Source organism: Chanos chanos, chromosome 3 (assembly GCF_902362185.1).
Source record: "Chanos chanos chromosome 3, fChaCha1.1, whole genome shotgun sequence".
In the NCBI taxonomy this organism is placed as follows: domain Eukaryota; kingdom Metazoa; phylum Chordata; class Actinopteri; order Gonorynchiformes; family Chanidae; genus Chanos; species Chanos chanos.
Genome location: NC_044497.1, coordinates 13,625,059 through 13,651,745, shown reverse-complemented (window position 1 = coordinate 13,651,745; position 26,687 = coordinate 13,625,059). Strand labels below are relative to the sequence as shown.

The window sequence follows — 26,687 nt, the reverse complement described above, 5'->3', positions numbered from 1 at the left end:
GAGGACATTTAAAAAGGCAGATCCATACATGAGTTACAATGAGACAATATCACTTTGATATAAACAGTTAAAGGGTGCGGATGTTACAATAATATGTACACAGCAAAGGACAAGCAAGGTAACATAAAACTCCAAAAAACCTAATGTATACAATCTGAATTTCAAATTAATTTCAGTTTAAATGAGTAAAACTGACCAAAAGCCACGTAGGTCATTTTAGCTTGAAACACACGTTTTACAACCAGGTTTTAGACAAAGAAAAGAATAGAGCCATTTCACTGACAGATTTCAAATGAGCCTCTCAGGAGGTCACTTAAGTTTTTCAGACCTAATGTATTTTTAAGTTCTGTCTTTTCATTCAGATTTGTTAATGCAAAACCTGTGAGTAACACCACATGTGGAAACAGAAGGAGGTCAAAAGGAAGTGACAGCTTGACAACCTAATCACTGAATTTTACAACACTCGGACAAGATATAGCCTTACAGCTGAGTATACGTCACACTATGTGATTTAAGTTAGTCCCCAATTCAAGCCCAATGACTTTTCATACATTAACATTACTTTTCTAAAAGCTGGATGCCAGACATTCACAAGACATCACAGACCTGAAGGGAAGGAGCAGAGGACTTTGTTCCCTGTCTCAAACAGAACAGCTAAGTGACTGACTAATGGACAAGAACTCATTCATTTCTCTCAATAGTGAATGACAAGAGGTGATTTGCCCTTTGTCAATGCCGGGAAGCCGATTTGCAAGAACTTGTGACTGTAATTGAAAGAGTTTCAAATGAATGGCAAGGAACAAAAGAGGAGAAACAAAAGAGACAAAAAAAAGCCCATTTATAGAGCCGGCTGACGAAGACAGTGTCGGTCGCCACGACTGGGTCAGTGTGTACTGGAGGACTGTCCTAAAACATAGGGTTTTTTTTCATTCAGGCATCAAACATATGAGTCTTGGGCACTGTTGAGTGGGAGCACATGGGACCTGTCCGGTTCTGTCAGTCTAAGTGGGTTAATTACAACATTATGTTTCCGTCCTCCTAGTCCCCCTGGCAAGGCTTACGGAAGCACTGTGGTGCAAGCGGCTGATTGAGAATAATTGCATCTTGTTTGAAAAACTTTAGAAAAAAGAGGGGGGGGGGGTTATTTATTTCATTATTCTTTGGAGTGCATAGCTAGAGTCTAGAAATAAAAAAAAAAGAAATAGAGGAAGAGAAAAAAAAGAGTATCACTCCAGCTCATTTTTGAGGGTGGTGTCAGGAGTGGGATTTAGGAAACAGAAACATTAAATTAGGTCTTGGCAACAAGGCTGCACAAGTTCTCTTGAGTTCAGATATCTGGTTTCTCCTCTCTGATCTAAAGGATAGGCTTGTGTCTTTGTGTAGATGTCCCTGTGTTTTTATGTCTGTGTGTGTGTGTGTGTGTGTGTGTGTGTGTGTGTTTGCCTTTGTGATTATGTAGAGGGATAGAAGGAGGGTTTGTAAGTATTAGCTGCTCTTTTAGATCCTCTTTTCTGTGTCCACTTGGCATATTCAGAAGTCTTCCCACTGTAAAACAGAGCATCAGCCAGCACCTTTTTCTGTACAGGGAGAGTAAAAACACAAGAGAAAACAGAATCATGTTAGCATATAAATGTCTCATTCTGTACTGCACAGTGGATCAAGTACATATATCATAAGCAGCTAGCTTCCATAAACTGTTTGCTATGACACATGAAACAAATTTTATGGGGAATAAATTGTTTCCAAATTTATTTAAAAATTATTTCATCCTGATAAACTGTGTCGGCTATGCTTGCGTATACATTTATCCATGTTTATCCTATCCAACAGTTATCATTTTCTAGCTTTACAGAAGAAATGTATTTTAGCAGCAATTCAACAAACATTCTCTGCCCACCTACTCTGTTTTTCTCTAAATCTTTCTCTCCTGTCTGCTCTCTCTCTTTCTCTCTCTCTCACAAACATGCCAAGTAAACAGAGTGTAAACTCTGGACTTTAAAAAGCTTTGTTAAAGCTTTACTTGACATAAATTGTGATAAATTTGAGAAATGAAAGTAAATGATGAAAGGCATATGGTAGAGTATAATGAAAACGGTAATGATAAATAGGAGGTACAGTTCAGTAAAGACATAGAAAAGAAATCCTTACTTATAAGAAATTACATGGATTCTGAAAGTATTACAAAATATATGATAACGCAGCGAGCTGCCTTCTTATTTAGGGAAAAAGATTTAGCTGCCATGGCGACAGCAGCTTTACATTCATGCGAGAGTCAAGCCTGACAAAGCTAGTTACAGACATACTCTATATTCAGGGTGTTTAGATATTGATTGGTTCAAGTCAGACTACTCTGTAGAATGAATCAATCTATGCTGATCAAAAAAAAAAAAAGATCCAAAAACAAACAATTCTGGGGAATCGATTCATCTCATACATTTCCTGGGAAAAATACTTCACATGATTACTTTTCAATTAGACATTTGTTCCTTTATTTGTGTATTTATTTTCCTACCATCAATGCACTGTATGTGTGAGCTAAACACAAACTTTCAATTCTATTACACTGGCAATTTGCAAGGGAAACGAGGACATTTGTTTACTGTAAGATGCAAACTATCTAAGTAATGAACATGCACTGTTCATGATAAATGCTTCTTGGGGAGGAAAGGCTTTTAAGACTGAAGATAGAGTACAGTATATAGCAACGCAGCACAAAGTATAAACAATAATTGCAGTACTGGAGGGGCCTGACCACAGCTGACTTCCAGAGTCAGTTCATCATATATCTTTTATTATAACTCACCAACACACCACTAGTGTTGCATGCAAGTTTGGAGATCCAAAAATCCCTGCCATTCTACCCTACTGAGCAATCAAGAGCTGTCTGAACATCCATCCTAGGGCTGCAGGTATGGTGTTTGGTCGTCAGGGCGTATGTGTGTGAGGCTTGTTACATCTCAGTGATCTCCCTCTGAGTTAGACTTTCCCTAAAAACCCATATTTATAACCAAAATGTCACAAACACGATAGCTTAAGTTAATAAGCTGCCAGCCTCTAAGCCCATGGTTCACACTGGCACATATGAATTAAAAGTAATTTACCGGGATTCATTTAAACCCAAAGGCAAAGCTAAACCAGAAATGTCAGTGACTAGTTTGAAAAGGGAAGACCTGAAAAAAAAAGAAAAAGAGAAAGAAAACAACACTGACATTTGCAAGAAGGAAACTAACGAAAACACCAGTGATCATAGTTACATTTATCATAGGCACACTGGTTTGCCAAAATGAGATCATTTGAACGCAAACAGATCCATCTAATTTTAGGCATGGAAAATACAGCAGGAAAAAGGACCGGGGTGACTTCTGTGTCATCCGTTAATCTGTCAGATTAGCCATTAAAGGCCCATAATCACCGTCTGATAAAGAACATGTCTCCATCAGTAAGTGATAACATAAGCATAAACTATTTATTTTTTCCAGTTTCAAGCTGAGAGAAAGAAATGGCATAAATGGTAGACGATAGCACTAATTCTGTCAGATGTATGGAAAACAAAGCCTTTTAATATACACAGATGCTTGTTTTTCTTTTTTTGGTCCAGTTCTCCATTTCTCAGACAGAGTAAATATCAGAGGCTGAAAAATGTCCCTCAGGCTCATATGAGATTGTGCCAGTGAGGAATGGTTAAGGTTAGGCCACTGAGAGCCTCATTAGGGACAGGATACAAAACATGGTTAAACTCAAAAAGAAATTACTCTGTTAATCACTTCATAAAACAATCAACCTATTTCTCTCTCTCCCTCTCTCTTTCCCGCTCCACTCTCTCTCTCTCTCTCTGTCTGTCTGTCTATCTATCTATCTATCTATCTATCTATCTATCTATCTATCTATCTATCTATCTATCTATCTATCTATCTATTTATCTATCTATCTATTTATCTATCTATCTACAAAAAAAATGTACAGCTCTTTTCAGGCAATAAGACACATGACAGTAAAACAATGTCCTACAGGAGGTGTGGCCACATTAGCAGTGCAGCCTTATATATCATAATGAGGCTATTGTGTGTTTCTGCTGAGGTGACTGTGCCCTTCACAGTGTGACTCTTAACATTCAGTGCAGAGCTGCAGAGGTTGAACTCCTCTGTGGTTAGTTCCCACAACATCTCTGCCTGTAACAGCATGAAGTGAGGTCTACACGGCCCAGGAGCTTGGCACAGTACTGCAGACCACACACACTAATATGACAAAAGGCCGACAGCTGCACTGAAGATCGCTGTAGCCTCCTGACAGACAAAGCGTATAGTATTGCTGGTGAATCACACAAAGAGAGCCTTCTCGCAAGGAGCCTCATAGGAAGCAAGCTGAAAAATTATATCCCTGTGAAATCTCCCCAAAGAGGGTAAGGTCTCATCCCTCCTCATTATTCAAGAGGTGGAAAGAGCCATGTTCCTTAGTAACACGAGGACTGTGCTGGACCAACTAGCATCGCTAATGAATTTCACTCTCACAGAGGTATTTACCATGGTGATGGAGTACCACAACACACTGGGGTGGAACAGTCTTTAGCAAACTGGGAAAAACAGAGAGAGAGAGAGAGAGAGAGAGAGAGAGAAGGAGAGTGGGAGAGAGAGAGGCAGAGAGAGAGAAAGAGAAGGAGAGTGGGAGAGAGAGAGGCAGAGAGAGAGAGAGAGAGAAAGAGAGAGAGAGACAGAAAAAGGAGGAAGTTTGAGATCTGTGAGAACAAAGCTAGAGATTGAGGAATGGCTGGGAATTAAGTAGGCTGATGTATCTCATAAAGAAACTGGCCAGATTTTCTAGGGTGAGGCTTGGCCATGCGAGGTCACACAAAGTTCCCTGTGACAGACTACACTCAATTCAGCATGGCGCAAAAGAAAAAAGAGAAAGAGAGGAACAATCAAAACACCTTCATATACTCCCATTCCTTTTGTCTTTCTTGTCTCGTGTACTCCTTGTTTATGTCTTCCTGAAAGCACAAGGACAGACAGACTCAAAATTCAACACATATGAGATGTAAAAATGCGTGTTCACGATGTGGAGCACGTAGGCTAGATCTGGGCTCCAGGCATGGCTTTAGCTGGCCATAGAGAGTGAATGTGCGTTGAGATTTCTCTGATGTGTTTACCTGACTAAGCTTCCCACACGTGGGCTGTGCTGTCTGTAGTGTCAAAGAGACTGTCACTGAATCCAGCTCTGCATGAAACGAGGAGAGAGAGGGAGAGAAAATGACCTAAATAAATCAATCTACATTCTTCATGATCAGGATGCAAATTACTTGCTAAAATACAAAAAGGTCTCTCTCTGCTTTCAGCATAAAATGAACAATATCATAATCAATTGATTACTAAGATCCCATAAGTCTGTTTAAAGTGAGCATATGACTATGCTGGAATATTTCATAGCTAACCTTTCAGAGCCTCTGGCTCAATGATTCCTCCCTTCACTTCAGTGGTAGTGAGAATGCTGCAGGGCGAAGGCTGGTTCAGCAAAACACTCACTTCACCAAACGATTCCATTGGCCCCAGTTTACCCATCACCACAAACTTCATCCTGCTGCCCTGTGAAGTGCCAGTTCCAAACACATAAATGGCAATTTAGTGGGACAAAGAATCCCCTCCTCTGCTAAATAAATAAACAAATAAACAAATACCAATGTTACACTATTATAGTTTGTATCTTTAAATTTCCGAGGAAAAATCAATAGGGTAAGAAAATAGATCCATTATCTTCTTTTTCCAAGCTATCTTATTTTTGTATTCCGCTTGGTTGGCTTAGCGATTTTAGATCAAACTGGAGGCAACGGCCTGGGGTGAAATGATTCAGCATTTTTTGCTTTTGTTTATTTTGTTTTTTTTAAACAAACCTTTTTTTCCAGTGGCCTCACCAGGGCTCCGCCATCCTTCAGGATGTTACACTCACCCTCACCAATGTAGCACACAAAGGGACAGATTTTGCCTTCTCTCACTAGCACTGCAGACACAGGCAAAGGAGATATTTATTCAGAGCAAATAAATCCTCATGACATTCTTTCTCTCTTTTTTTCTCCTTCAGTCTCTTTCTTTCTGTAGAAAGAGAGAGATGAGAGAGAGAGAGATTTTGTGACTTTATTACAGGTGGTGTGTAGGTGTATGTGAGCAAGCAAGTATACGTGTGTGTGTGTGTGCCAGTGTGTTTGTGTGTATGCATGTGTGTCTATATCCACATGTGAATGTTTTAATAGTCTCTCAGTCTGCTGTGTTGTAATACACCATACACAGTGGCAGTAGTTACAGACACTATAACCACAGCAATCTGGTACAATTCTTCTCCGTGTATAGCCAACATGTCTCAGAGGAAAGAAGCAGATGTAGAGGCGTGGAGGATGAGGCCAGAAAAAAGAGAGAGAGAGAGAGAGACAGAGAGAGAGAGAGAGAGTGAGTGAGAGAGAGAGAGAGAGAGAGAGAGTGAGAGAGAGAGGTACAGTGTAACCGACAGAAGTAATCTGTGTCTTGGCAGAAGCCCCAAAAGCAGTGGGTTATTTCTTCATGTGACAAAGTTGAGGTTGGTTTGTGGAGGTGAGCATTAAATTGATTTACAGCGAGCCTTTAACAGCGGGGGAAACACTGTATATCAGTTCTGACAGGTGTTTTTAAATCCCATCTCTGTGAAGCAGAAAGCTGGACAAACTGGGGCCATTCGTCTGTCCGCTGACAGGGACCCCGGCTCCTGCCGCAGAGCCCAGAACCGTGAGGGAATCTGGAGGAGTCACGCGCCGACACCACGTCTACTCTCATCCCAACTCCAACCTCCCATACCCCCACCCCCCTCTCGCTCGGCCTCTCCAAATCAAGCGCCGCTGTTGCTCTTCCTCCGTATCTCTCCTCTGACCATTAAAAAACGTTCACGTCTGAATCACTTGGGAAATTATACGAGTAGCCAACACAGGGCGTTCGTCTTCTCACATGAGAAAACCAGGGCCAAGATGATGTTAACCTTCAGAGAGACTGAGCTGTGTGTGTTTTTCCCAAATAAGCGATATTAGTTTAGGGACTGTTACATTCTCTCCTTTTTTTTCCCCTACACTATTGTGACAGGTGGACATGTTCTACTTAATCTCAAAACATAATCACCGACTCAAGACCTCATAAAATAAGCCTTTTGTCTCTTTTTGGCAGTCGTTTGAAATCCCTGCGGTGGTTTTGTGGTATTGATGTGGGACTCGGTTGTGCTCTGTCTGTGAAATTCCTATAGCAATTGCCAGGTCTCCAAATGAGTTTGGTGGACCCTCAGGCTGACTAAGGTCTAAAGGTCCATACTTAACGCGGTTGTTTTAGCTGGAGCAATTTGAGCTAGAGTCAGGCCATGACTCGAGTCTAGCGTCTGTGTATGAGATGGCTAAGCACTGTGGTAGATCTCATCCAAAGTGGAGGGAGCAAAGCCCAAACAACCAGTAAATTAGCCAGCCTAATAATCCCTTTCCTAATGTCCATTACTGCGTTTGAGCTCCTCATTTGCAGTAATGAGGGTTCTGAAATAATAATCACCACGTGATATATGGCCACATTTGGCTTTTATGAACACTGAGATGAAGATGGAAGAGACACACAAGCACACTGACAGATTGGAAATCTTTGGGAAGGGAATGCCAAGCATGGAAGGAATACAAAGGAACATATTTTTCCAAATATCACTCCCAGTGACCCATAAAGTAGGCTCAAACTCTCCAGGTTCCTGAAATAGCCTTTTTTTTCACTTTTTTTTTTTTTTTGTTATGCATTGGAGCATCCCAACAATACACTGCACAACTTAATGAACTGCTCTGCCAAGCTGACCCTCAGGCGTTTTGGGGTTTGGAAATGTGAAATCATCTGATTGAATTAAACGTAAAAGGACACCATGTGCAGACACTGGACTATTCGCTATGGTCAAAGTATAGCAAATCACTTGGCTCTTCAAAGCAGTCTCAAAAACACGTGTTACATTCATAGTTTGCTATGAAGATATCACCTAGTTCAAATACACACAAAACGTACACAGAGACACACAAATACACACACAGCACACATGCAAAAAGATGTAAATCTATCACTAGAGTGGACAGAAATGCTGTTGTGCATATTTGATCTCTTCATCAAAATGGTCTAGGATTACAGGCCCTGGAAGAAATGGAAAATGAAATTCCAGCTCAGATTGAGAGTTTCAGACAGTCATCTGGGACTTCTGGTGATACTGCTGTGCACCTGTGGCCCTGGCTGCCGGAGAGCAACAGTCACGTGGGAAATTGCTTGCATGGGAAACCAGTTCTGTTCAGAGACACGACCCCCAGGTCTTCCACAGCCAAAGAAATGACAAGTCTACAGGATGAAAACAGAACCAGCTGTTGGTGTGCATAGCCAACCAGTCCAGAAGGACCAGTGATACATTCCAACTCAGAAGACAATAGTGCTTTGTGCACTGTAACCCTATTATAGAACTGCACTATAGAATTGAGAATCATGTACACACACACACACACACACACACACACACATACACATGTACATGCTCTCTCTCTCTCACATACACACACACACACAGGTACGCGCACACGCACACACATATGCATGCACACACACACACACACACACACACACACACACACACACAATATTCTTGAGGACCCAAGTGGATTGGAGAAGTCATGGCCTTGTGCATTCATGGTGATGTTTATGAATTGCACGTTTCTTCACAAAGACATGGGCATGGAAAAAGCAAGCACATTGTATCAATGGCCTCAAATGGCTCAGCGACGAAATGCAGAGACGAAAGCCATAGAGTCTTGCCCCCAGGGCCTTCTCATTTCATCACACATAGAGTGACTGTTAAAGATTCACTCTCTGACCTTTTCAGGCTCTGCCTCAACACTACTGAATCATCACCCCTTCTCAGCCAGTTTCCATGAGACACAGGATTTCTCCATACACTCCACTGTCACAATCCACATGATTTAGTGGACAAGCAGAGCCAGCCGAATCCCTGCACAGCTGAGCGTGACAACAAAGTGGCAGCCATATAGCAGGAAAGAATGTCAAAGAGAAAGAATCCAAGGCACTTTACATTATAACAATGTAATAACGTATGTATGTATTAGAGCCCGACCGATAAATCAGTGTGCCAATATTATCAGCCGATATGAGCTAATTGCAGATAAATCGGTAATGTCACTTATAATGGCCAATAAATGACAATTAAAAAAGTGACAGAAGATGGATCCTTCAACCATGTTATGACATTCATGTCAACCATGACTGCTTTTGCTGCAGTAACATGAACACCAATACAGTTAGTCAAACATCAAAATTACGTTTAATGTTACGGTAGATGAGTGGTGTAGACAAACTTGACAAACTTGATTGTAGGTTTATTTATGAAAAAGCCTGGTAGTTCTAGCGAGTAAACAAACAATGGTCCTGTCATTTCTCCCTCGTCTCTTCTAAAAATTCTCCGGCATTATCGCTTACAGCAGCTTATAACGCTGTCCATTGCTAAATTAGACTACCGACAAAGTAAGCTAATGCCATGTTTATCAGTGGAAGACCACTAATGTTAATGAGCGATTAAACTGTAGCGTTTAACTTATGCTGCCTAAATGAAGCAATGGTAAATATATCTGCGACTCGCATGTCTGTAGTTGCAGTCGGTGCATTGGAAATTATACAAATAAATAAATAAACGTGAGCTGAAGAAGTAGCAAACATGACTTGGTAGCCAAACAAAGTTATCTAGTTTCTCTTTCAAACGTGTAGTGTAAAATCCCAGAGTCACAAGTACTCGATATGACATGACTACAGTCATTTGGTATTAGATGCATTCAACAGCAGCATTTACTCTAGCTCACTGTATCAGTTTACGGCATTATTTATGGAAACTTTAATATATTTTGTTGTACCTTTGTTCAAAGTACTACTTATGACAATAAAACAAGTTTATTTTTAAACTGCATTATGGCATGTTATCTTGGTGAGGACTCTTACATAACTACACATAACAAATAACAAATGTTAGGGAAAATCTTTGTTTATGTTATGTGTTTCTGATTAAAAAAAAAAAAGAATATCGGCCGCTATATCATTATCGGATTTTTAAGTCATCAAATATCGAAATTGGTATTGGTCTGAAAAATCCTATATCGGCTCTAGCATGTATTTATTACCACTAATGCACATCAGGCTGTGAACCGTAATTCACATCCACATCCATTATCAGGCATTTCTACAGTGAAGCATGGAGACGTTGTCAGCGCTCAACTGTGGTGTGTATCAGACACTGCCTATGTCAGATGACAGGGCACTCTGCTCTGATCAGGCACAGTGTGTGTAAATCAGATACTCATTTGAGGACAACACTGGATGCCCCTTCTGGCCACACATCTTTATCTTACAACACACAACAAGCCAGTAGCTAAATGGACATAAAAAGCTGCCCGGCAATCAGCAGCAGACAGCTCTGCTCTTTTCAGCCTCCAGTGTGGTTTTCACATCTGACAGGTTAAATCAAGTAGAGCATTATCCATCTCACACTTGCTGTTTCTCTTTTACTTTCTCTGTTTCTCTTTCTCTCTCTAACCAATAAGAGAGCACACCAGGCTGGCGATAGGGGAGGTGGGAAGAGCTGAAATACAAAGAGAGTGGGGGGAGATTTGAGCCCTGGCAGAAATCACATGGATCCAACTCCAGATCATCCTGGCCTCTGCCATTTCATATCATCTAGAGTCTTAGTTCTCTCGCCTGTCAATCAGCTGTCAGGTGCAAGCTCTGATAAGACGCAATCAATTCTGCCTGCCCCCCACCTCCCAGCCCCCCTTCCCCACCCTACCTGTCCTGCTAAGCTTTCTCTCTAATCATATCACGCTTCAGTGGCCTCTCTCCCTCTCCCGCTCTCTCTCTGATAAAACACAGCGCTGATCGTAGCCCACCCTCTCGTGAGCAAGACAAATCTTCATGTCACTACATAAACATTAAGCACTCCCATACAGCAGGCTGTTTCATTTTGCTGAGATAGAAACTTCAAACATAGACTATGATTTCTTTCGTATGGCATAGGGTACACTGCTCTAGAATCAAGCTGAATTACAAACCACACGGGTGGAGGACATTAATCAGACCTCAAACCAAATTCCATCCCTTTATCAAACTGAATGATATGAAGGAAGGCACGTATGGACAGAGGGAAAGAGATAATGAGATGCAGATGAAGAGGATGAATAAGCCAGGCCCTCAGGCTGAACCATAAGAAGAACTTAAAAGACATTAGAAAAAAAAGAAAGAAATGAAAAAAAAATAGAGAAAGCTCAGCGATGTGATCTGTGGTGGGAAGATGAAGCAGACTGAGAGAGGCATCTCAGCTAAAGAAAATCACGATGGCGCCTCTTTAACACAAAATGTCTTTTAATATCTTAATCCAACCAAACCATATGTTCTCTTGTCACCTCCAGGAGAAAAGCAAGAAGATGGGAAAAGAGACACTGAAAAGGAAGAGTGAGGATGGAACTAATTTGTTGGAGTTCTCTTTTAAGCTGTATAATATGATTCAAATCAGTCAATTGACATGTGTGCTTCTCATATGATGTTTTTTAATGTGCTGGTTTTATTAAACATCTGGATGTAATAGAACTATTTCTAAAGGTACACACAGACACACACATATGTCTAGGTTTCAGTCTCTTTCCAGTGAAGCAAAAAACTAACAAAAATCCAATGTGTAATTAATGGCAGCTGAGAGCTGTAATGGGGTACCACCCATTCTGGTGGGTGGTCATATTTCATATCTGAACCCTCCTCATTGATAAACACATTTACTCTGAGTCAAACTGAGTTAAACATATTGTAAAGGCTAGAAAATGATTACCATTTCAGGCAGATTCCATTAATCCTCAGCTAAATAAATGCTGCAAAACAAACATGTAAAACCGTGAAAAGTATCTGTATACAGTCAGATTGTTATGAATGAAAATGGGGGTGTGGTTTACTTTGATTGGCAGGGAAGCTCTTCAGTTGGATGATATTAGCTAATTTGTCAATGTAGAGTTTGGGCCAGTGGAGGTAGAACTGGCAACCCTTGATCAAAGACACCTTCTGGGCATATTTCTGGGCCAAAATCTCCTGCAAATATATGAACAAGACAAGATGTTCTTTCAGGGTTTGTGAACATTGGGATGTATTCAATAAAAACTTGGGCTTATGAGCAGGCCCTAAAGCCGCTAAATTTATAATAGATGTCTACAGTTTGAATGATGAGGAGTTTTAAAAGGATATGAGTCTCCCCTCTGAGCTCTGATTAACCCTTACCTTTTTAAATTTGCCATATACAGCATGAGAGATCCTGAGTATTTCACAGGGCTCGAGTGTCAGCACATACTGGAAATTGGTTCCACTGCCACTTGTATCAAGAGCTTCAAACGACCCAAAGTGTTCTCCCTCACCAATCTACAAAAATGAACAAATGTCAGTATTGCAGACGGTCATGTGTTTATATGTGAAGTTATAACATGGTAGAGTATAACGTTGAGCCATTGGGGTGATGTTTTTAAGGTAAGTGTGAATGTACTGGTTCTTACCTTTTGATCTGTTTTGTCTGTGGCACTCTCATGCAAGTAAGGTTTTACTGAGCCCTTTAAAACCAGGTAAAACCCATTATTTCCAAATACTGTAAAGGGAGAGATAACAAATGTGGTTAAAGAGATAGAAAGGATAATATTTTAAAGTTCAAAATCTGAGGTTGACTGCAGATATTTGATGAGAAAAGTCTAGGCAACTGCAAAATGAATGTTAATTGAATGCTATCTCCTGAATTGTGACTCCTACCTAGGCAAACATGACAAACTATCTCATTTCCATATCCCATGATACAGTGCCACTTAGAGAGGCTGAAGGCCACATGTTTGGTGCTCTTATCCTCTCCTGCTCCAGAGTGGCACAGCCATCCAAGCAGATGGCGTCTTCATAGGGTAAGAGGGTCTTACTCTCCTCCCTAACCACTCTGTAAATGATCAATCGCACCTCACCATTAGCCTAGCTCAGCTGCTCATGTCTGGAAATGGCTGACCTCATTTTGTGAGCTGCCGCAAAACTAATGACCATACCCCAAGACGCTTAGCCATAAACCGTTATCAGCAGCATAGGTCATCACCCAAATGGCCTGAGGTGGTTAGTCCCTTTACAGCCTCAACATTTTATTTCAATTCACAACTACAACCTGCATGAATAATTCCCCCAACATACTGAAATGGCAGGAAGACTATGAATTAAGGCACAGAAGGCCACATGAGGTTTAGCGCTGTCTAACTAAAACAATGTGGTTTTCTCTTGGTCTTCTGCCCATTTTGTCCAAAACAAAGAGACAACAAAATAATGGATGACTGCTGAAAGATTCTTAATCGCTTCAGGTAGAACATATACCAACTGCTGCCTTTAACTCTCATTATAATCATCTTGCAACATATTCCACTGGTTTGTGATGTACTGCTGTTCTACTAATTTCCACATTAAAAAGGAGTTCTGCTTAGGGAGACTGATGAACAAGGGAGCACTGATATCCAAATAAGTTATGATCTCAAAGAAGTCAACACACAATAGGAGGATAATACACTTCTCTGACTCTCAGTTTAATACAATCATCACTATGATGGCCCATTCATCAGTCGACACAGAGAAGGAAAGAAAGAAAGAAAGAAAGAAAGAAAGAAAGAAAGAAAGAAAGAAAGAAAGAAAGAAAGAAAGAACAACATTACTCTTACAAAAATCTCCTTTAATTGAAAGTGTGTAGCCCAAAACTCAGAAGATGATGAAAAATAGTCTGTAAAAGCAAAACTCCACTGGGTGACATAAACTCCATCAGACACCCTGAACACCTACATAAAAACTTCAAACTTTTCTCCCAAACTGGTCAACGACGGGCATCAAATCAAATGCTTTGTGATGTGCAGTGATCAGGATCCATCAATTCTAACACATAAACAAATGGCACTTCAAACTCATATTTCTCTGCAGATGTAATCTGTGTCATAAAACAGAACAACAATTTTTCAGACATTATTGACATTGTGTTCAAAACCAAAATCAATAGAGCTCTCCGATGAAAAAATACCTGTCATTTATAAAAGAAGCAACTAACTCTATCATCGCATCAGAGTTCAGGCTTTCAATAAATTGCCTCGCTTTTATGTTTTGTTCAGTGTTTAAAAGCAAGTCTTAGAAGAAAACCATTCCTCCACATTGCATCGACTCCTACAAATTGAAGCTCGTTACCCTGTGGATATTGGCCGATGTCTGTTTTGAAGCAGGCGGCATGAACACATCAATGGGAAATTATATACTGCTGTCTAGCCCTGTTACATCCTCCAAATGGCTCTGTAATGCTGAAACACAGTATTGGAGGGGCAGAATTTGGTAAATAGATTAAGATATATGATGGATTGCGAATTTAAAGCAAAATCAGGGTAGACACTGAAAATGTGACATTGCACATCTTTGAGTGACATTTGTGAATATGCCAGTTGACTGCATAGTTCTATCTGGTTTATTTGGCTAAACTACACTGCTCAAGTTCATCTTAATAAACCCTTAAGACTTATGCTTTCATCTCTCTCTCTCTCTCTCTCTCTCTCTATGCAGTAGCTTTAACAACAGCCACTGAAACATGACAGAAATGCAATATTGAAACAAACACTCTGAAAATAACGGGATGGGATTGAGATTTAAGCACCCAGCTGATGGTGTGGGCTCCTCAGAGGTGTGTAATTTCAAAGGCAAATCGCTCACAAGACTTGGCATAAGCAGCTGACATTTCCCTGTAGCTCCATGCATATTTCACCACCTCTGGATGTTCTCTCATTCAGCCGAGTGTTTCAATCTCCTAAAATCGGCATGTACACAGAGAGACAGGCTCTACGGCTCAGTCCTATACTCATAGACACACTGTGAATAATGAATGGCAGACAGTGAATAATTAAAAGAAACAGACACAGATAAAACTACTCTTGTGTAACCAGCCAGGGCTCTGTAGGCACAGGCCAAATATATTTACAGATACAAAGCCCTCAGAGGGTGAATGTGAGAGTGTGTGCATATCTGCGTGTGTATGTGTGTCAGTGTTTCTCTCAAACATCACTTGTTTAGGCTGCAAAGCAGTGCTGTGTTTCTAAAATGTGATTTTTTTTGTGAAAGAAAACACAACACTCAGTTTGATTTATTCAAATGAAATTTTTTGAATGGCATGAATAATAGATGTCAAATCTTGGATGATTGAGCAACTCAGCTCTAAATAGGACTGTCTGAGTCAATAACGTCAATCCAGACTCTTTTCTGTCCTTTTTTGGAGACTTTTTACAACAACAATACTGAATCTCTCTGACAGCCGTCATGTGGCCCCAATCAAAGGCCATTACTCATCAGTTCAATGTTAAATAGCCTCATAAATAACCATAAATAAATTCTCATACGAATAAATCAATTTATTCTTATTTAAAAACTTAACCAAAACAAAGGTCGAGTTCTTTGTGTGTGCACGCGTGTGTGTCACTCACTGATTTGTCCACGGTCATAGGTCTCCACGATGCTGACGAGGCTAATCCTCTGTAGTTCTTCTCTGGACAGGCAGGAGGTGAGACAAGGGAACGTCTTCAGTACTTTATGAATGGACCGGTGCTCTTGCTCCGTCCGCAGTACAGGACTAAACACAAATCAGAGTTCATTTCACCCACGCTTTGCTGAGGCTACATGCCACAGCTCAGCAATTACTGATTAAGGCAAAAAAATAAATAAATAAAATAATTAATTAAAAAAAAAAAAAAACCCTCTGCAAAACAAATTGATTTGGAAAACCATTTTCGTCCTTGTTATTCTGAAATTCAATCTCTCCCTAACCACTCAAAACAAAACAAAAATAACAATGAAAAATACCCAGGGGGATACAAAATGAAGACCTTTCCATGCTCTGTATAAACTATGCCATCTCTGTTTCAAACGGTAAAATATCTTATGATCAGCCTAATGTAAAAGTTGCTTTTAGAAGCCTCTTCTCTTATAAGCTGTTACGATATTTTGAAATTTCATCTTTAAGGTGAAATGCCCATGACTAATGTCTAATGCTAGTGTTAGAGATTGTTTTTTTTGTGTGTATGTGTGTGAGACTCAAATAGGGGGTAAAATCACGGGCTATAGCTGGAGGAGGGATCACCTTCAGGGAGCGGAGAGGAGATAGTTCCGTGGTAAGGATGATGTGGTAATTAGAATGCCGATACGGATGTGTGCACTGTGAGAAGGTCAAAGCTATCAATCAAACCTTGCGTGTGTGTGTGTTTGTGTGTGCTGTAGATGGACGTCAGTCTCCAACGAGATGCCTGTGTGCGCCAAATGAGAAATGACTTCTCAATCAATGCCTGAAAACATTCATACTTCGCTACGGAATATTCTATTGTGGACTGCAGAAATATGATTGATAGTGTTCACATCATCTTTTCAGAGTAATGAAACCATAAACACAATCTATTTTAAGTACGCTGAAATAGCATGGGAGAAAATGGAGGAAGATATAGAAAAGAAATTATTTCAAAAAAGTCACTTTTTTACTTATGTATTACCAAGATGAGAAATGTTTCACAGAAGATTTCGTTTTGCTCTTCAGCTTTTTAACATCTTTTTTATCTTTTAGAACAGTTTCATGAGTAATTTCAGTGGTCCAAGAAACTACTGTGCATCATATGACAATTATGAGACTAAAAAAAAAAGAATAAATGTAACAGCATTTAAATCACTAAAATGAGTTTCATTTAACAGACTAATCATGCATTTCTGCTGAGCTTTGGTAAACATGCCCTTCATTTTCAAGGCTCAAGACCATATTCTTTCATCGCCACTGTTTTTTTTTTTTTTCTGTTTTTTTTTTCCCCTCCTTTTGCCAATATTTACACAATCAGCACTTCATGCTGATAATGGAATATTGAACTTTAATTATGTGTCCTCCACAAAATGGCACCATTAGCGTTCTCCTAGAAGGACACAGTCAGCGTTAGCGTTATCTGTCATCACAGAAATGCCTTCTGCATGCTGATATCATGTCACACATTCAAACACTGCAAAAACCTCCATTTATCCTCCTTCACAGTCATACCACACCATAAACCACACACATACAGTACATGTTTCATAGCGTAGTGAATCGTGCGTCTTTTTGTGCAATTGCCATCTGATGGCAATTGGGCACTCTGTAATATTTTGGTCTTTGTGTCATACACAAAAGAGAAGGACAGAGAGAGACAGAGAGAGAACGAGAGAGAGAGCGAGAGAGAGAGAGAGAGAGAGAGAGAGAGAGAGCTGAAGAGACAGAAATGCTATTTGTGTAAGCAGAGAAGCAGATTATTTTGGGAGGTGAATGGGGTGCAGGGCTAGAGGGTACTGTGTTCTCCTCAGTACTGTTCTTCCACAGGACATGCTTCAGAGGACTTGGAGGCTGAAATCTGGCATGAGGTGCATAACACAGGTCTCCAGGTTCTTCTGGTATGGGCATACATTGCCCGAGTCACACTCTGTTTGTGCTTCTCTCTCTTTACTTCTATCCCTTCTCTATACATCCCTTCCTTTGTACCTTTAGCTCTCTAACACTCCCAGACTCTCTTGTTAGCCCCTCTCTCCTTATCATTTTCTTTCTGTGTCCCTGCCTTTTGAGCCATCAAAAAGGTCCAAATTCTAGCAGCAGACCTGAGTTGAATCAAATAAAATTCAATAAAAACTGAACAAAACAAGAGAAGCAACAAAGTGCTTGGGCCAAATAAAAGCCTGTAACTCTTGTGTACAGTTTTCATGCTCAGTTAAGAACAAGACTTTACTAGACATCCAGAGAGCCAGTAAAACCATCACAGATTGGTTTCAAAGTCATTGACTTTCCTTAAGCCATCGCCTCTGGTCCAGTGGCCAGGGGTTTGTCTTCTAACGTGTAACTGTAATGGGTCTTATCTTCAGCTTGCCCCAGTCCAACAGCCTTATCTTATCGTCCACCAAATACTTTCCTGCAGACTATCTCCAGAGGACGAAACAGAGAAAATTGGTACTAAACTAGGACCAGCCACTAACATAAATCACCAGGATAGAGGAGAATTGATAAGGCCTATCTCTCTGCAAGTTAAAGCCACAAAGCACTTTTTTGGTGAAAGCAGTAGCTAACTTAATTCAAATTCAAAGTGCCACTTTCTTTTGAAGATAACACAGAAACCTTCTACGGCTAATCAATTCAATCTGCAAGTTCAAATCACTGTGTCGATAGCCTCTACTGTCTTTTTTTTTTTCACCTTCAGCAGTACTATTTTTTTAAAGGAGAAATAAAATAGTTGGATAAATGTAAGGCTGGCTCTAAGAGCCAAGCACACCTCCAAAGCTACCAATCCCACCAACAATATCTTCACGCAAAGACTCTAAAAGACAGACGTGATAAGATTCTTCCTACAGCTGCTCAAAGCTTTATCTGAGATGTCCAGTCCTTCACAATCCAAAAAGAAGACTAGGCAGCCAATCCATCATGGAAAAGAGATGTGCTTATATTTCGGTCAAAGCATAATGTATTCTTTTAGGAGAAAACACATGCTCTCAGATGCATGCACACACACACACACACACACACACACAGATAGGGAGAGCATTGAGGAGCAGACAGTTGCAAGATTTTGTCCTGAAAAGACCTGCCATTTGATATGGTCTAAACTGCAATCCAATAAGAGTGTCTGGCTGCACTGAAAGATGAGCTTTGAACAGTCGACAACAACATCCTCATACACGTAAACATGTGAAGAGAAACATACAAATCAAATTAAACGAAAACATAACGCTACATTATGAGTAATCATTTAAATTACCATGTTTTCAGTTTCATGCATGATTTCATTTGCTTTGCAGCCAAAACCAGTGACATTGTCTTCATTCTGTTTCTTTCTCTCTCTGCATTTTACGCACTGCAGTAGAGTAGAGGCCTTGGCGATGGAGAGAGAGGTTAATTGTCTGTGATCACCTGGTTGGACAACACCACAAAACTGGGCCGGCGGCAGCAGACATGATTAATGGTCTTGCTGGTATTACTGTTTGCTGGAGAAAAGTGGTCCTGGTGAAAAATACAGAGGCGTTCACGTGTAATCCTTTTATATGCTTTCCCCTGGCAGCTGTCAGGAAACGGGAACTACAGCTTAGCAGCTGGTTCTGAGGTTATGGTGCTGTGTGCCAAAACGACTTGAGTCTTGACAAAATGCCCCTCAAAACACAGATTATAACTATAATAACTCAGTTTTAAATGAGACTCCACAGCCAACATGTGTGTCATCAAAAGTGAAAACATTTTTTTCTGAATTGGGCTGAGAGAGTGGAAACTTTTCTCTCCAACGCCACATGGGTGATTGTATATGATTTTGCTAAATGCACAAAACAAAAAATATAGACAAAAACTCATGAAAAACACTCCTTCTCTCTCTCTCTCTCTCTCTCTCTCTCTCACACACACATACACACACACATTTTAAACTTTTTCACTCTCTGATAACAGCTGCTTCCCAAGAACTGTTTACACTAACATTTGGTTCAATTTTATGTGCAAAGTAGAGGAAAGCATCAGGAAAGCATCTTCCAAAACAAACTGGAAAAAAAATTAAATCACCATAGTAAAACCATAGTTGAGTCTCCTCTATCACACCATTTCCCTAGTCAAGTGAACTAAACTTCAATTGCAATAATGTTATAGGGCAGGCTGAATAAATCAGGCATAAAAAGCACCTGAGACTGTCAAAGGCAGTGAGATCATTTGTCTGGCTAGGGGACAGTGAACTCCTCCAGATGTTTGTGTGCTCTGATGTTGGAGTTGAGTGAGACAAGCAGAGCAGGTTCCATTAAACCACTACAGCATGCCCAAACGTTGTCCTGAATTTGACTCTTATTTATTTATTTTTTTTCTTTCCAGCAAGCTTTAGGTACTGCTTCCAATGTGACGGTGAATTCTCCCAGACAGCTGCTGATCCAATGTTCAAAGATTCTCCTTTAATAAATGCTTCACCTCTAATGACCTTGAGAGTCTTGGAGTGGGGAGATTTACCACAGCATGGTTCCACAGGGTGAGTCATTCAGGACAAGGAATATTCTCTTTTTACCACTACTCGTGTTGCCGTGCTGAAATTTCCACAAGCAAGATGGACCACTGGGTTTATTTATGTCTGCTATTCATTTCCACAGTGGGAGAGGATTGAAAAAAAAAAAGAGTAATCCAAAAAAGTCTACATATTTCCATACTTTCTTATCTCCAAAGCAGTGAAATGTCTCATAAACCAGTTTGTAGGGTGTCTAGATCTAGCACCTGCCTGATTATCAGTGGGTGATGGATATGTAGAATTGACACTCTCCCTTTATCATCTTACCTCTACAGCGCACAGGGGTAAGATTTCAATAGTTCTACCTGAGATCTGGATCTGATGTGCCATACAGGAAGAAGATTCAGAGCTGCTTTCTCAGAACCTGTACTATAATAAGTCACATACTGTAGCTCTTTTCCCACACAGCACATCTAAACAAATCAGAAGGTAGATGTTTGACAGCAGTGATGATTCAGCCCCAGCAAGAACCTAGAGCCTGCAACTTTCAGACAGTTTTCCACTTTCAGTATTTCTTAGCCTTTTTTCCAGAGGGTTCTATTCCAGTCTGAGTAAGCATACAAGTTTCCCAAGTGGTAGACCTATATCATGGCAAAGATTCAAACAGTAACTACGTCACTGGTCTTGATGTTAAAGTGTGATAGGGAGCTGGGCCAAACTTTTTTCTCCACAGTTCTCTATCTTAAATACAGACTCCCAAGAGCCCTATAAATTCCATCCGCTTAAAAAAAAAAAAAAGTCTTGTTAAGAAGCAAACACCATAAAGACTAAACATACTGTGTGACATACAGATTTAAGATGTAGGATAAGATAATGCCGTCTGCTGGGTAGATTGATAATGATAAAAATGGCGGTTGTAAAGCCGGTCTATCGGCGTAGGGGAGTAAATCAGAGAATGAATGGCTGAAGTTACTCAGACTTTGAAATTCGTCTGTTTGTGGAGTGTATAACATAATGTTAGACAAGTCTGGCCCACTTCCCTTTATCATGTTTACTAGACTGATGAACTTGTGATCCACAAACACATTTGTAAAAGCTAACAGATGAGTAAACATTAGAAGAAGAGCTTTTGCCTTGCTATTCCTTCACCCTTTGCTTCAGTATTGGATGTCACATGAGGCTTTCTCAGTGTTTTTCATGTTTTACATCAGCACTGCTGCAGATGCACACATCCATCAGCCCGTTCGCATAAAAGTGCCTCTGGCACTTTTGTACTGCAGCTGCTTCACACACTATCAGCAAATGAGGAGCAAATACAGAGTTGTGCAGAGTTTAGCGTGAGCAGGCACACACACACACACACACACACACACACACACACACACACACACAGAGATACAAGATTGAAATACATGCTAATATGCAAGAGGAAATGTCATACCTTGCATTTCAGCTTACTACCATCAAACCGAGGCTATTGCCTGAATACAGATGATCTAACATGACTGAGATGTAGAACACAGTACTCTGTCACAGAGAATCTGTTAAGGGAAAAAGTAGGTAGTACCCTGAACTGAAGGAAAGGCAAAGGTAGGTTAAACAGGTTTTCCACATCCTTAAAGCATCCCTCGAACTATCACACGTGAATAGTCGGAAAAGGGAAATCATATCAGAATGGAAAGTTTGGAGGTGGGACAGGGCACTGATTTATAAAGAAAAAATAAATACGTGAAATACTAGTGAAAACAGTCGAGGGAAAGTGCAGACAAAGCAGGTTGTGCTCGCTGGTTTCCTTCATAAAACAAGCTGATGTCTTCCGCTGGATTGTGCATCAAGAGCTCTCTCCGCGGCCCATTACCATGTCCGCCTGGCCATCACTACGCAGGGGCGGGGCACTGGGGGAAGCCAAGCACTTCCTGCCCCAAGCACTGGCACAGAGACAGGCTCTCACGGGAACAAGGCGCAAAGGCAGGAAGTGTATGTGTGTCTGCAAGTGTGTGTATCTGCATGTGTGTGTATGTGTGTGTGTGTGTGTGTGTGCCAACACAGTTGGACCCCCACTCCCCATGGTCCTGGATGGGGAAATCTGGCTCTATGGCAGGAACAGATGTAAAAACACGCAAAGAAATACACTTACATGCATACACACACTCAAACACAAAAGCAGGCACAGTGACCAGTGGCTGTGGATCAAAAGTGAGATCACTTCATCACCAGATGACCTATTCAGTAAATGAATAGGCTTTGAAGAAGTACTATTTAGTGCCAGTGGGAGACACACACACGCACACACAAGCACACACGCACGCACAGACACACACACACACAGACACACGCACACAGCCCTTCCTCTCTCAAGAAACAAATCATGATGTCATCCACAACACCACATCAGTGATGGTCATTATCTAAATGTTTATAGTTTTACAGCATTTGGAGTCTGTACTCATCTTTTGATTAAGGGTGACTACATTTGACGATGATAATATTCTGTATCGTTACAATTGCCTGTCTGTGTGTAAGTTCATATTTACCTCTTTCACTAATGTCATCAGAGCTTCAAGAACAGACATGCTGTCATAATAATTCTTGGAGTAAAGCACACAACATAACAATACAGTCATAAAAAACCCTGTCTTTGCTCTTTAAACAATAACTATAGTTCCCTTTTATCCAAAGTACATCTTTCAAACACGCACTCAACCTGATAGATTGCAGTTGGCATCCGTAACCCAGATTTCCAGATATCAAGCACTAACATTCAGGGGGGTTGGAAAGAAAAAGAGAGAGGGGAAAAAAGAAGAAAGAGAGATGGCAGGAAATAGCCTGAGGTGGCCACAGAGCAGGAGAGCTGAGGGAAATGTGGAAAAGTGATTGTGCTATCTTTACTTCCATCTGCACAAGGTGGCAGAGATGTACAATCGAAAACTCCTTTCATTAACCTTCACCTTCCCTGTATTGTTTAGAGACCCCCACCCCCACTCCCAACATACGCACAGATAAGGTCTTTAGATGCCTCCCTGCTAGAGCGAAACAGTATGACCGTGCAGTAGAGGCATACGCACACATCTGTTGTACAGTTTAGGATTCAATTTTTAAGATCATTCCTGAAGCAGGTCACGCAAAATCTCAAAACCTAAAGACACAAGAATATAAAGTCATATTAGTTTTGTTTTAAGACAACTATCTTGACAAAGGGGCTATAGCTGAGATACAGGAGTTTATGTCTCTGAGACAACAAAACCTCTTACACTAGAAACCATCAAAATACCAAGTGCAATGTAGCATGCATTCCAGTACAGTGACACTGTACAATTCCTCGGTATCTTGATCAGTTATTGTGTAAAATGTCTCTTCTTTTCACGTTTTCCTAACACAGCATAGAAAGTACAGCCGTTATGGGCTGCAACTTCAAATAACTTAAAATGGGCCAACACCAAAAGTGTTAAGCAGTCTGCTGGACTCTACTGGCAACCAAGCCTAACTAATAAAACACCTGAACAATCAACCTATTACATGGACTGATCGATGTCAAGGCAGATGGAACGCTTTCATGATGCCAGAGTGCTTGCTGTTTCATACTCCTCTCGTAGCAGGGCGTCCCTCCAGCGCAGGTCTTTATTGAAAAGAACCCAGTGTGAGGCTTCTTTTGGAGCCAGTATTAGACACAGCTGTCACAGGAGGTTTATTCAGATTAATGTTCACACCTACGATGCATTATCCCCCACTGGCCTCTCAGTGCAATAGCTCAGCGGCCACTCTTTGAATCTCCGCAGTGCTCCTGTCTGACACAACCCAAGAAAAACCAATAAAACTACATATTGGAACCATGGGAACCTCGGCGGATGAAAAGGAGAGATTAAATAAAAACACTGTCGCGTCAAGGAGTAAAATTCACACGGTTGCAAACAGTCGTGTGTAAACACAGGCAAAGGCGTGTTTCTGTCGCTGGGGATGACAAGCCCATGAGCCACACATGGAAGCCAAATAACCTCACATCCCGTCCTCGCCCCCTAGTCACCGCCCTGGGACCATCTCATGATGATTAACAGTAAAAACAGAAAAAAAACAAACACAATCCATAAACAGTCCTTTCACAATGGAGCAGATAAAGCTTTTGATTATGAGAGGTTCTGGCAGATGATTATTCTCTCTTCTATTATATTTGAGAGCTTTTGGAGCTGTGGCACCAGATATTATTGTTTTGTATATTCTTCATTTTTCATGCTCATTTTTAAAACTCTGAAAATAAACTGTGCTACATCTGTCTAATACTAATGAAAACAGTGCTTTGTCATCTGTTTGACAAAGAAAACTGAAGGGAGTACATGAAACAACAATAATGACTGCCGTAAAGCAAGATTGGCACATTGAAAAGGTGATAGACTGCCCTCAACTGGAGAAAAGGAAAACTACATCTTTGAGTGCATCATTACAGTCTTATATTTATGCCTCACACGTATTCAAGAAGTATGAAATTATAGATGTCCACAAGTTTAGAGCTTAATAAGAATAACACTGAAAAAGAATCCATTACTAAATTTTAACTCTGTACAATCCTATACCAAACATGTAATTAATTTGTCTCTCTCTATCAATAAGAAGAATTAGTTAAATTATGTTGCCAGGATGCTGTTGCTACTTCCAGAATTTACTTACAATTTTTTCAGGACCTTTATTGTGTGGTTGATGAGCATCTTGCGAGTCTGTTTTCTATGGGCATGACTTTTGGTGACCTTCTCTGCCACTTGGATATCAATGGCTGGCAGTTTCTCTGGTGTATGAGGGCTGCAAGGCAACAGAATACAAAAATAAAACATTTTAATTCATAGGAAATGATTTCACACTATTACACAATTAGGCCAACATATTAATCACGAACAAACAATGGGGATAAAAAAAAAAATCAGGTTTTATTTAGTATTAGTTCTCCATCTCAAAATGTTTACACCTGTATAATGAGAAGCACCCTGCTGTACAAGTTACTTGAACCTTCTTTCATGGCTTTCTTTAACAGATAATCATTGTGGCATTTGCCATTTAAGCCAGCCCATGAATAACCTACCTTGGCAAGCCCTTTTCAAGATGCCCAATCTCTGACTGAGAGCAGATCTATATTCCAGCCAATTAGAGCAATGACTCATATGTCACTGCCCACAAGAACATTCATTTCTGCTGCATTGCCAGGCTGTTTCCGCACTGTAAACATTACTCAATACATATGTGAGTGGGATTGTTGTCTAACCGCTTTGATTGACAGGCGATGCCATTCTGCGTCATTCCACTCCGGGAGACGAAGCAGAAGTAGCCCACTTTGCCTTTTTTTGTGTGTGTGCCACTTCCTGTCTTAGACTTCAATATTGAACAATTCTAAGAAGGAGTGATTTTTCAATAGCCATGAGACATTCATGCCTCTCGCACTTCCTTTTGTCTAAGAAGGGTTCTTATCTAACAGTAATTTCAACAGTTTAAAAGACAATCCAAAAGAATAAAGCATATGTACGCAATAGGGCAAACAGTCTCTTGCTTTTAAAGTTCAGTTTATTAATCACCAGTGTGGAGGACCTCTTTGTACTACCATGTCAGGTGCTCTGTTTCTGACCTTTTTGTTGCTAAAAAAAGTTTTGTTTTTAAAAAAAGTTCTTCAAATATAAGTTTACATTTATAATATACACAGGTCTGCATTCTATCTGTTCAATAATCTATGTGTTGAATTCCCCCACCAAAATAACTAGGCCTAGGTTTAATAGATAAATACATAAAGTTCATTTCTTTAAAGTGCTCCTTAGGCACTGTGGTATTCTAGAGATCACTTATTTGGATTGCAGAACTCTTTGTTGGTGTGCACGGTAAACTGGGAACCATTACCGTGAAGAAAATGTATTGTGCTAAAATAACTATTAAATGGTTCCATATCCAATAAGCTAAGCATTACGTTTGCAATATTTTCAATGGATGTGATCAGTATTACTGTATATGAAACAGCAATATGATTATAATCAATAGCCTTCTCTCAATAGATATTTTTTGCACAAGAAAAAAAGATAGGCTTAAGTCTTTTAAGACAACTTAATTTAAGCCTTTTTAAGTGACAAACCAATCCACGTAATGGGTGACTGCTGGTCACATTCTAACATGTTTCTTTTGGTTTCGCTCATACTCACTTGTCTCTTAGTCCACCAGTTTGAGCCAGTTCTTCCAGCTGAGAGTAGTTTATGCCAGTAAATCTATTCTCATCTGAAAACCCGACAATGAAAGAACCTTTAACTTAACTCACCCTTAGCTTACGCCTTGAGGCATTAATAACATGTATGTATTTAATATCCCTAATATCCCAATCTACCTCTGGAACAATATGGCTACAAATATTTCGCATTTCGCTTTTTCTTTTTAAAACAGTAAGCATGTGCCGAAAAAGCTAGTTTTATGCTACCAGCAAGTCTTCGAGAAGTTTGTTGTGCCTAGCTAAATAGCTTAACTCTTTATTTAGCGCTGAACTGAGTCTGAGATGAGTGACATACCGAAGCGCCGAGAACTGAACAGAGTTGTACGAAGAGACATTTTTTTCCAAATGTAAAAGTAACCAAAACAAATA

At 40.3% G+C, this 26,687-nt stretch overlaps 1 protein-coding gene across 1 annotated transcript; it reads right to left on the bottom strand.

The window, feature by feature from the left end:
* Positions 1–1,451: 1,451 nt before the first annotated feature.
* Positions 1,452–25,372, bottom strand: cnbd1 (cyclic nucleotide binding domain containing 1). The gene is made up of 11 exons (XM_030767598.1): positions 25,338–25,372; positions 24,752–24,880; positions 15,560–15,705; positions 12,593–12,681; positions 12,324–12,461; positions 12,005–12,137; positions 5,882–5,988; positions 5,426–5,576; positions 5,144–5,211; positions 4,925–4,984; positions 1,452–1,577 (listed from the first exon to the last, which is right to left on the bottom strand). The coding sequence occupies exons 1-11, from the start codon at positions 25,370–25,372 to the stop codon at positions 1,452–1,454; spliced, it is 1,182 nt and encodes a 393-aa protein (XP_030623458.1).
* Between the last annotated feature and the right edge of the window lie 1,315 nt (positions 25,373–26,687).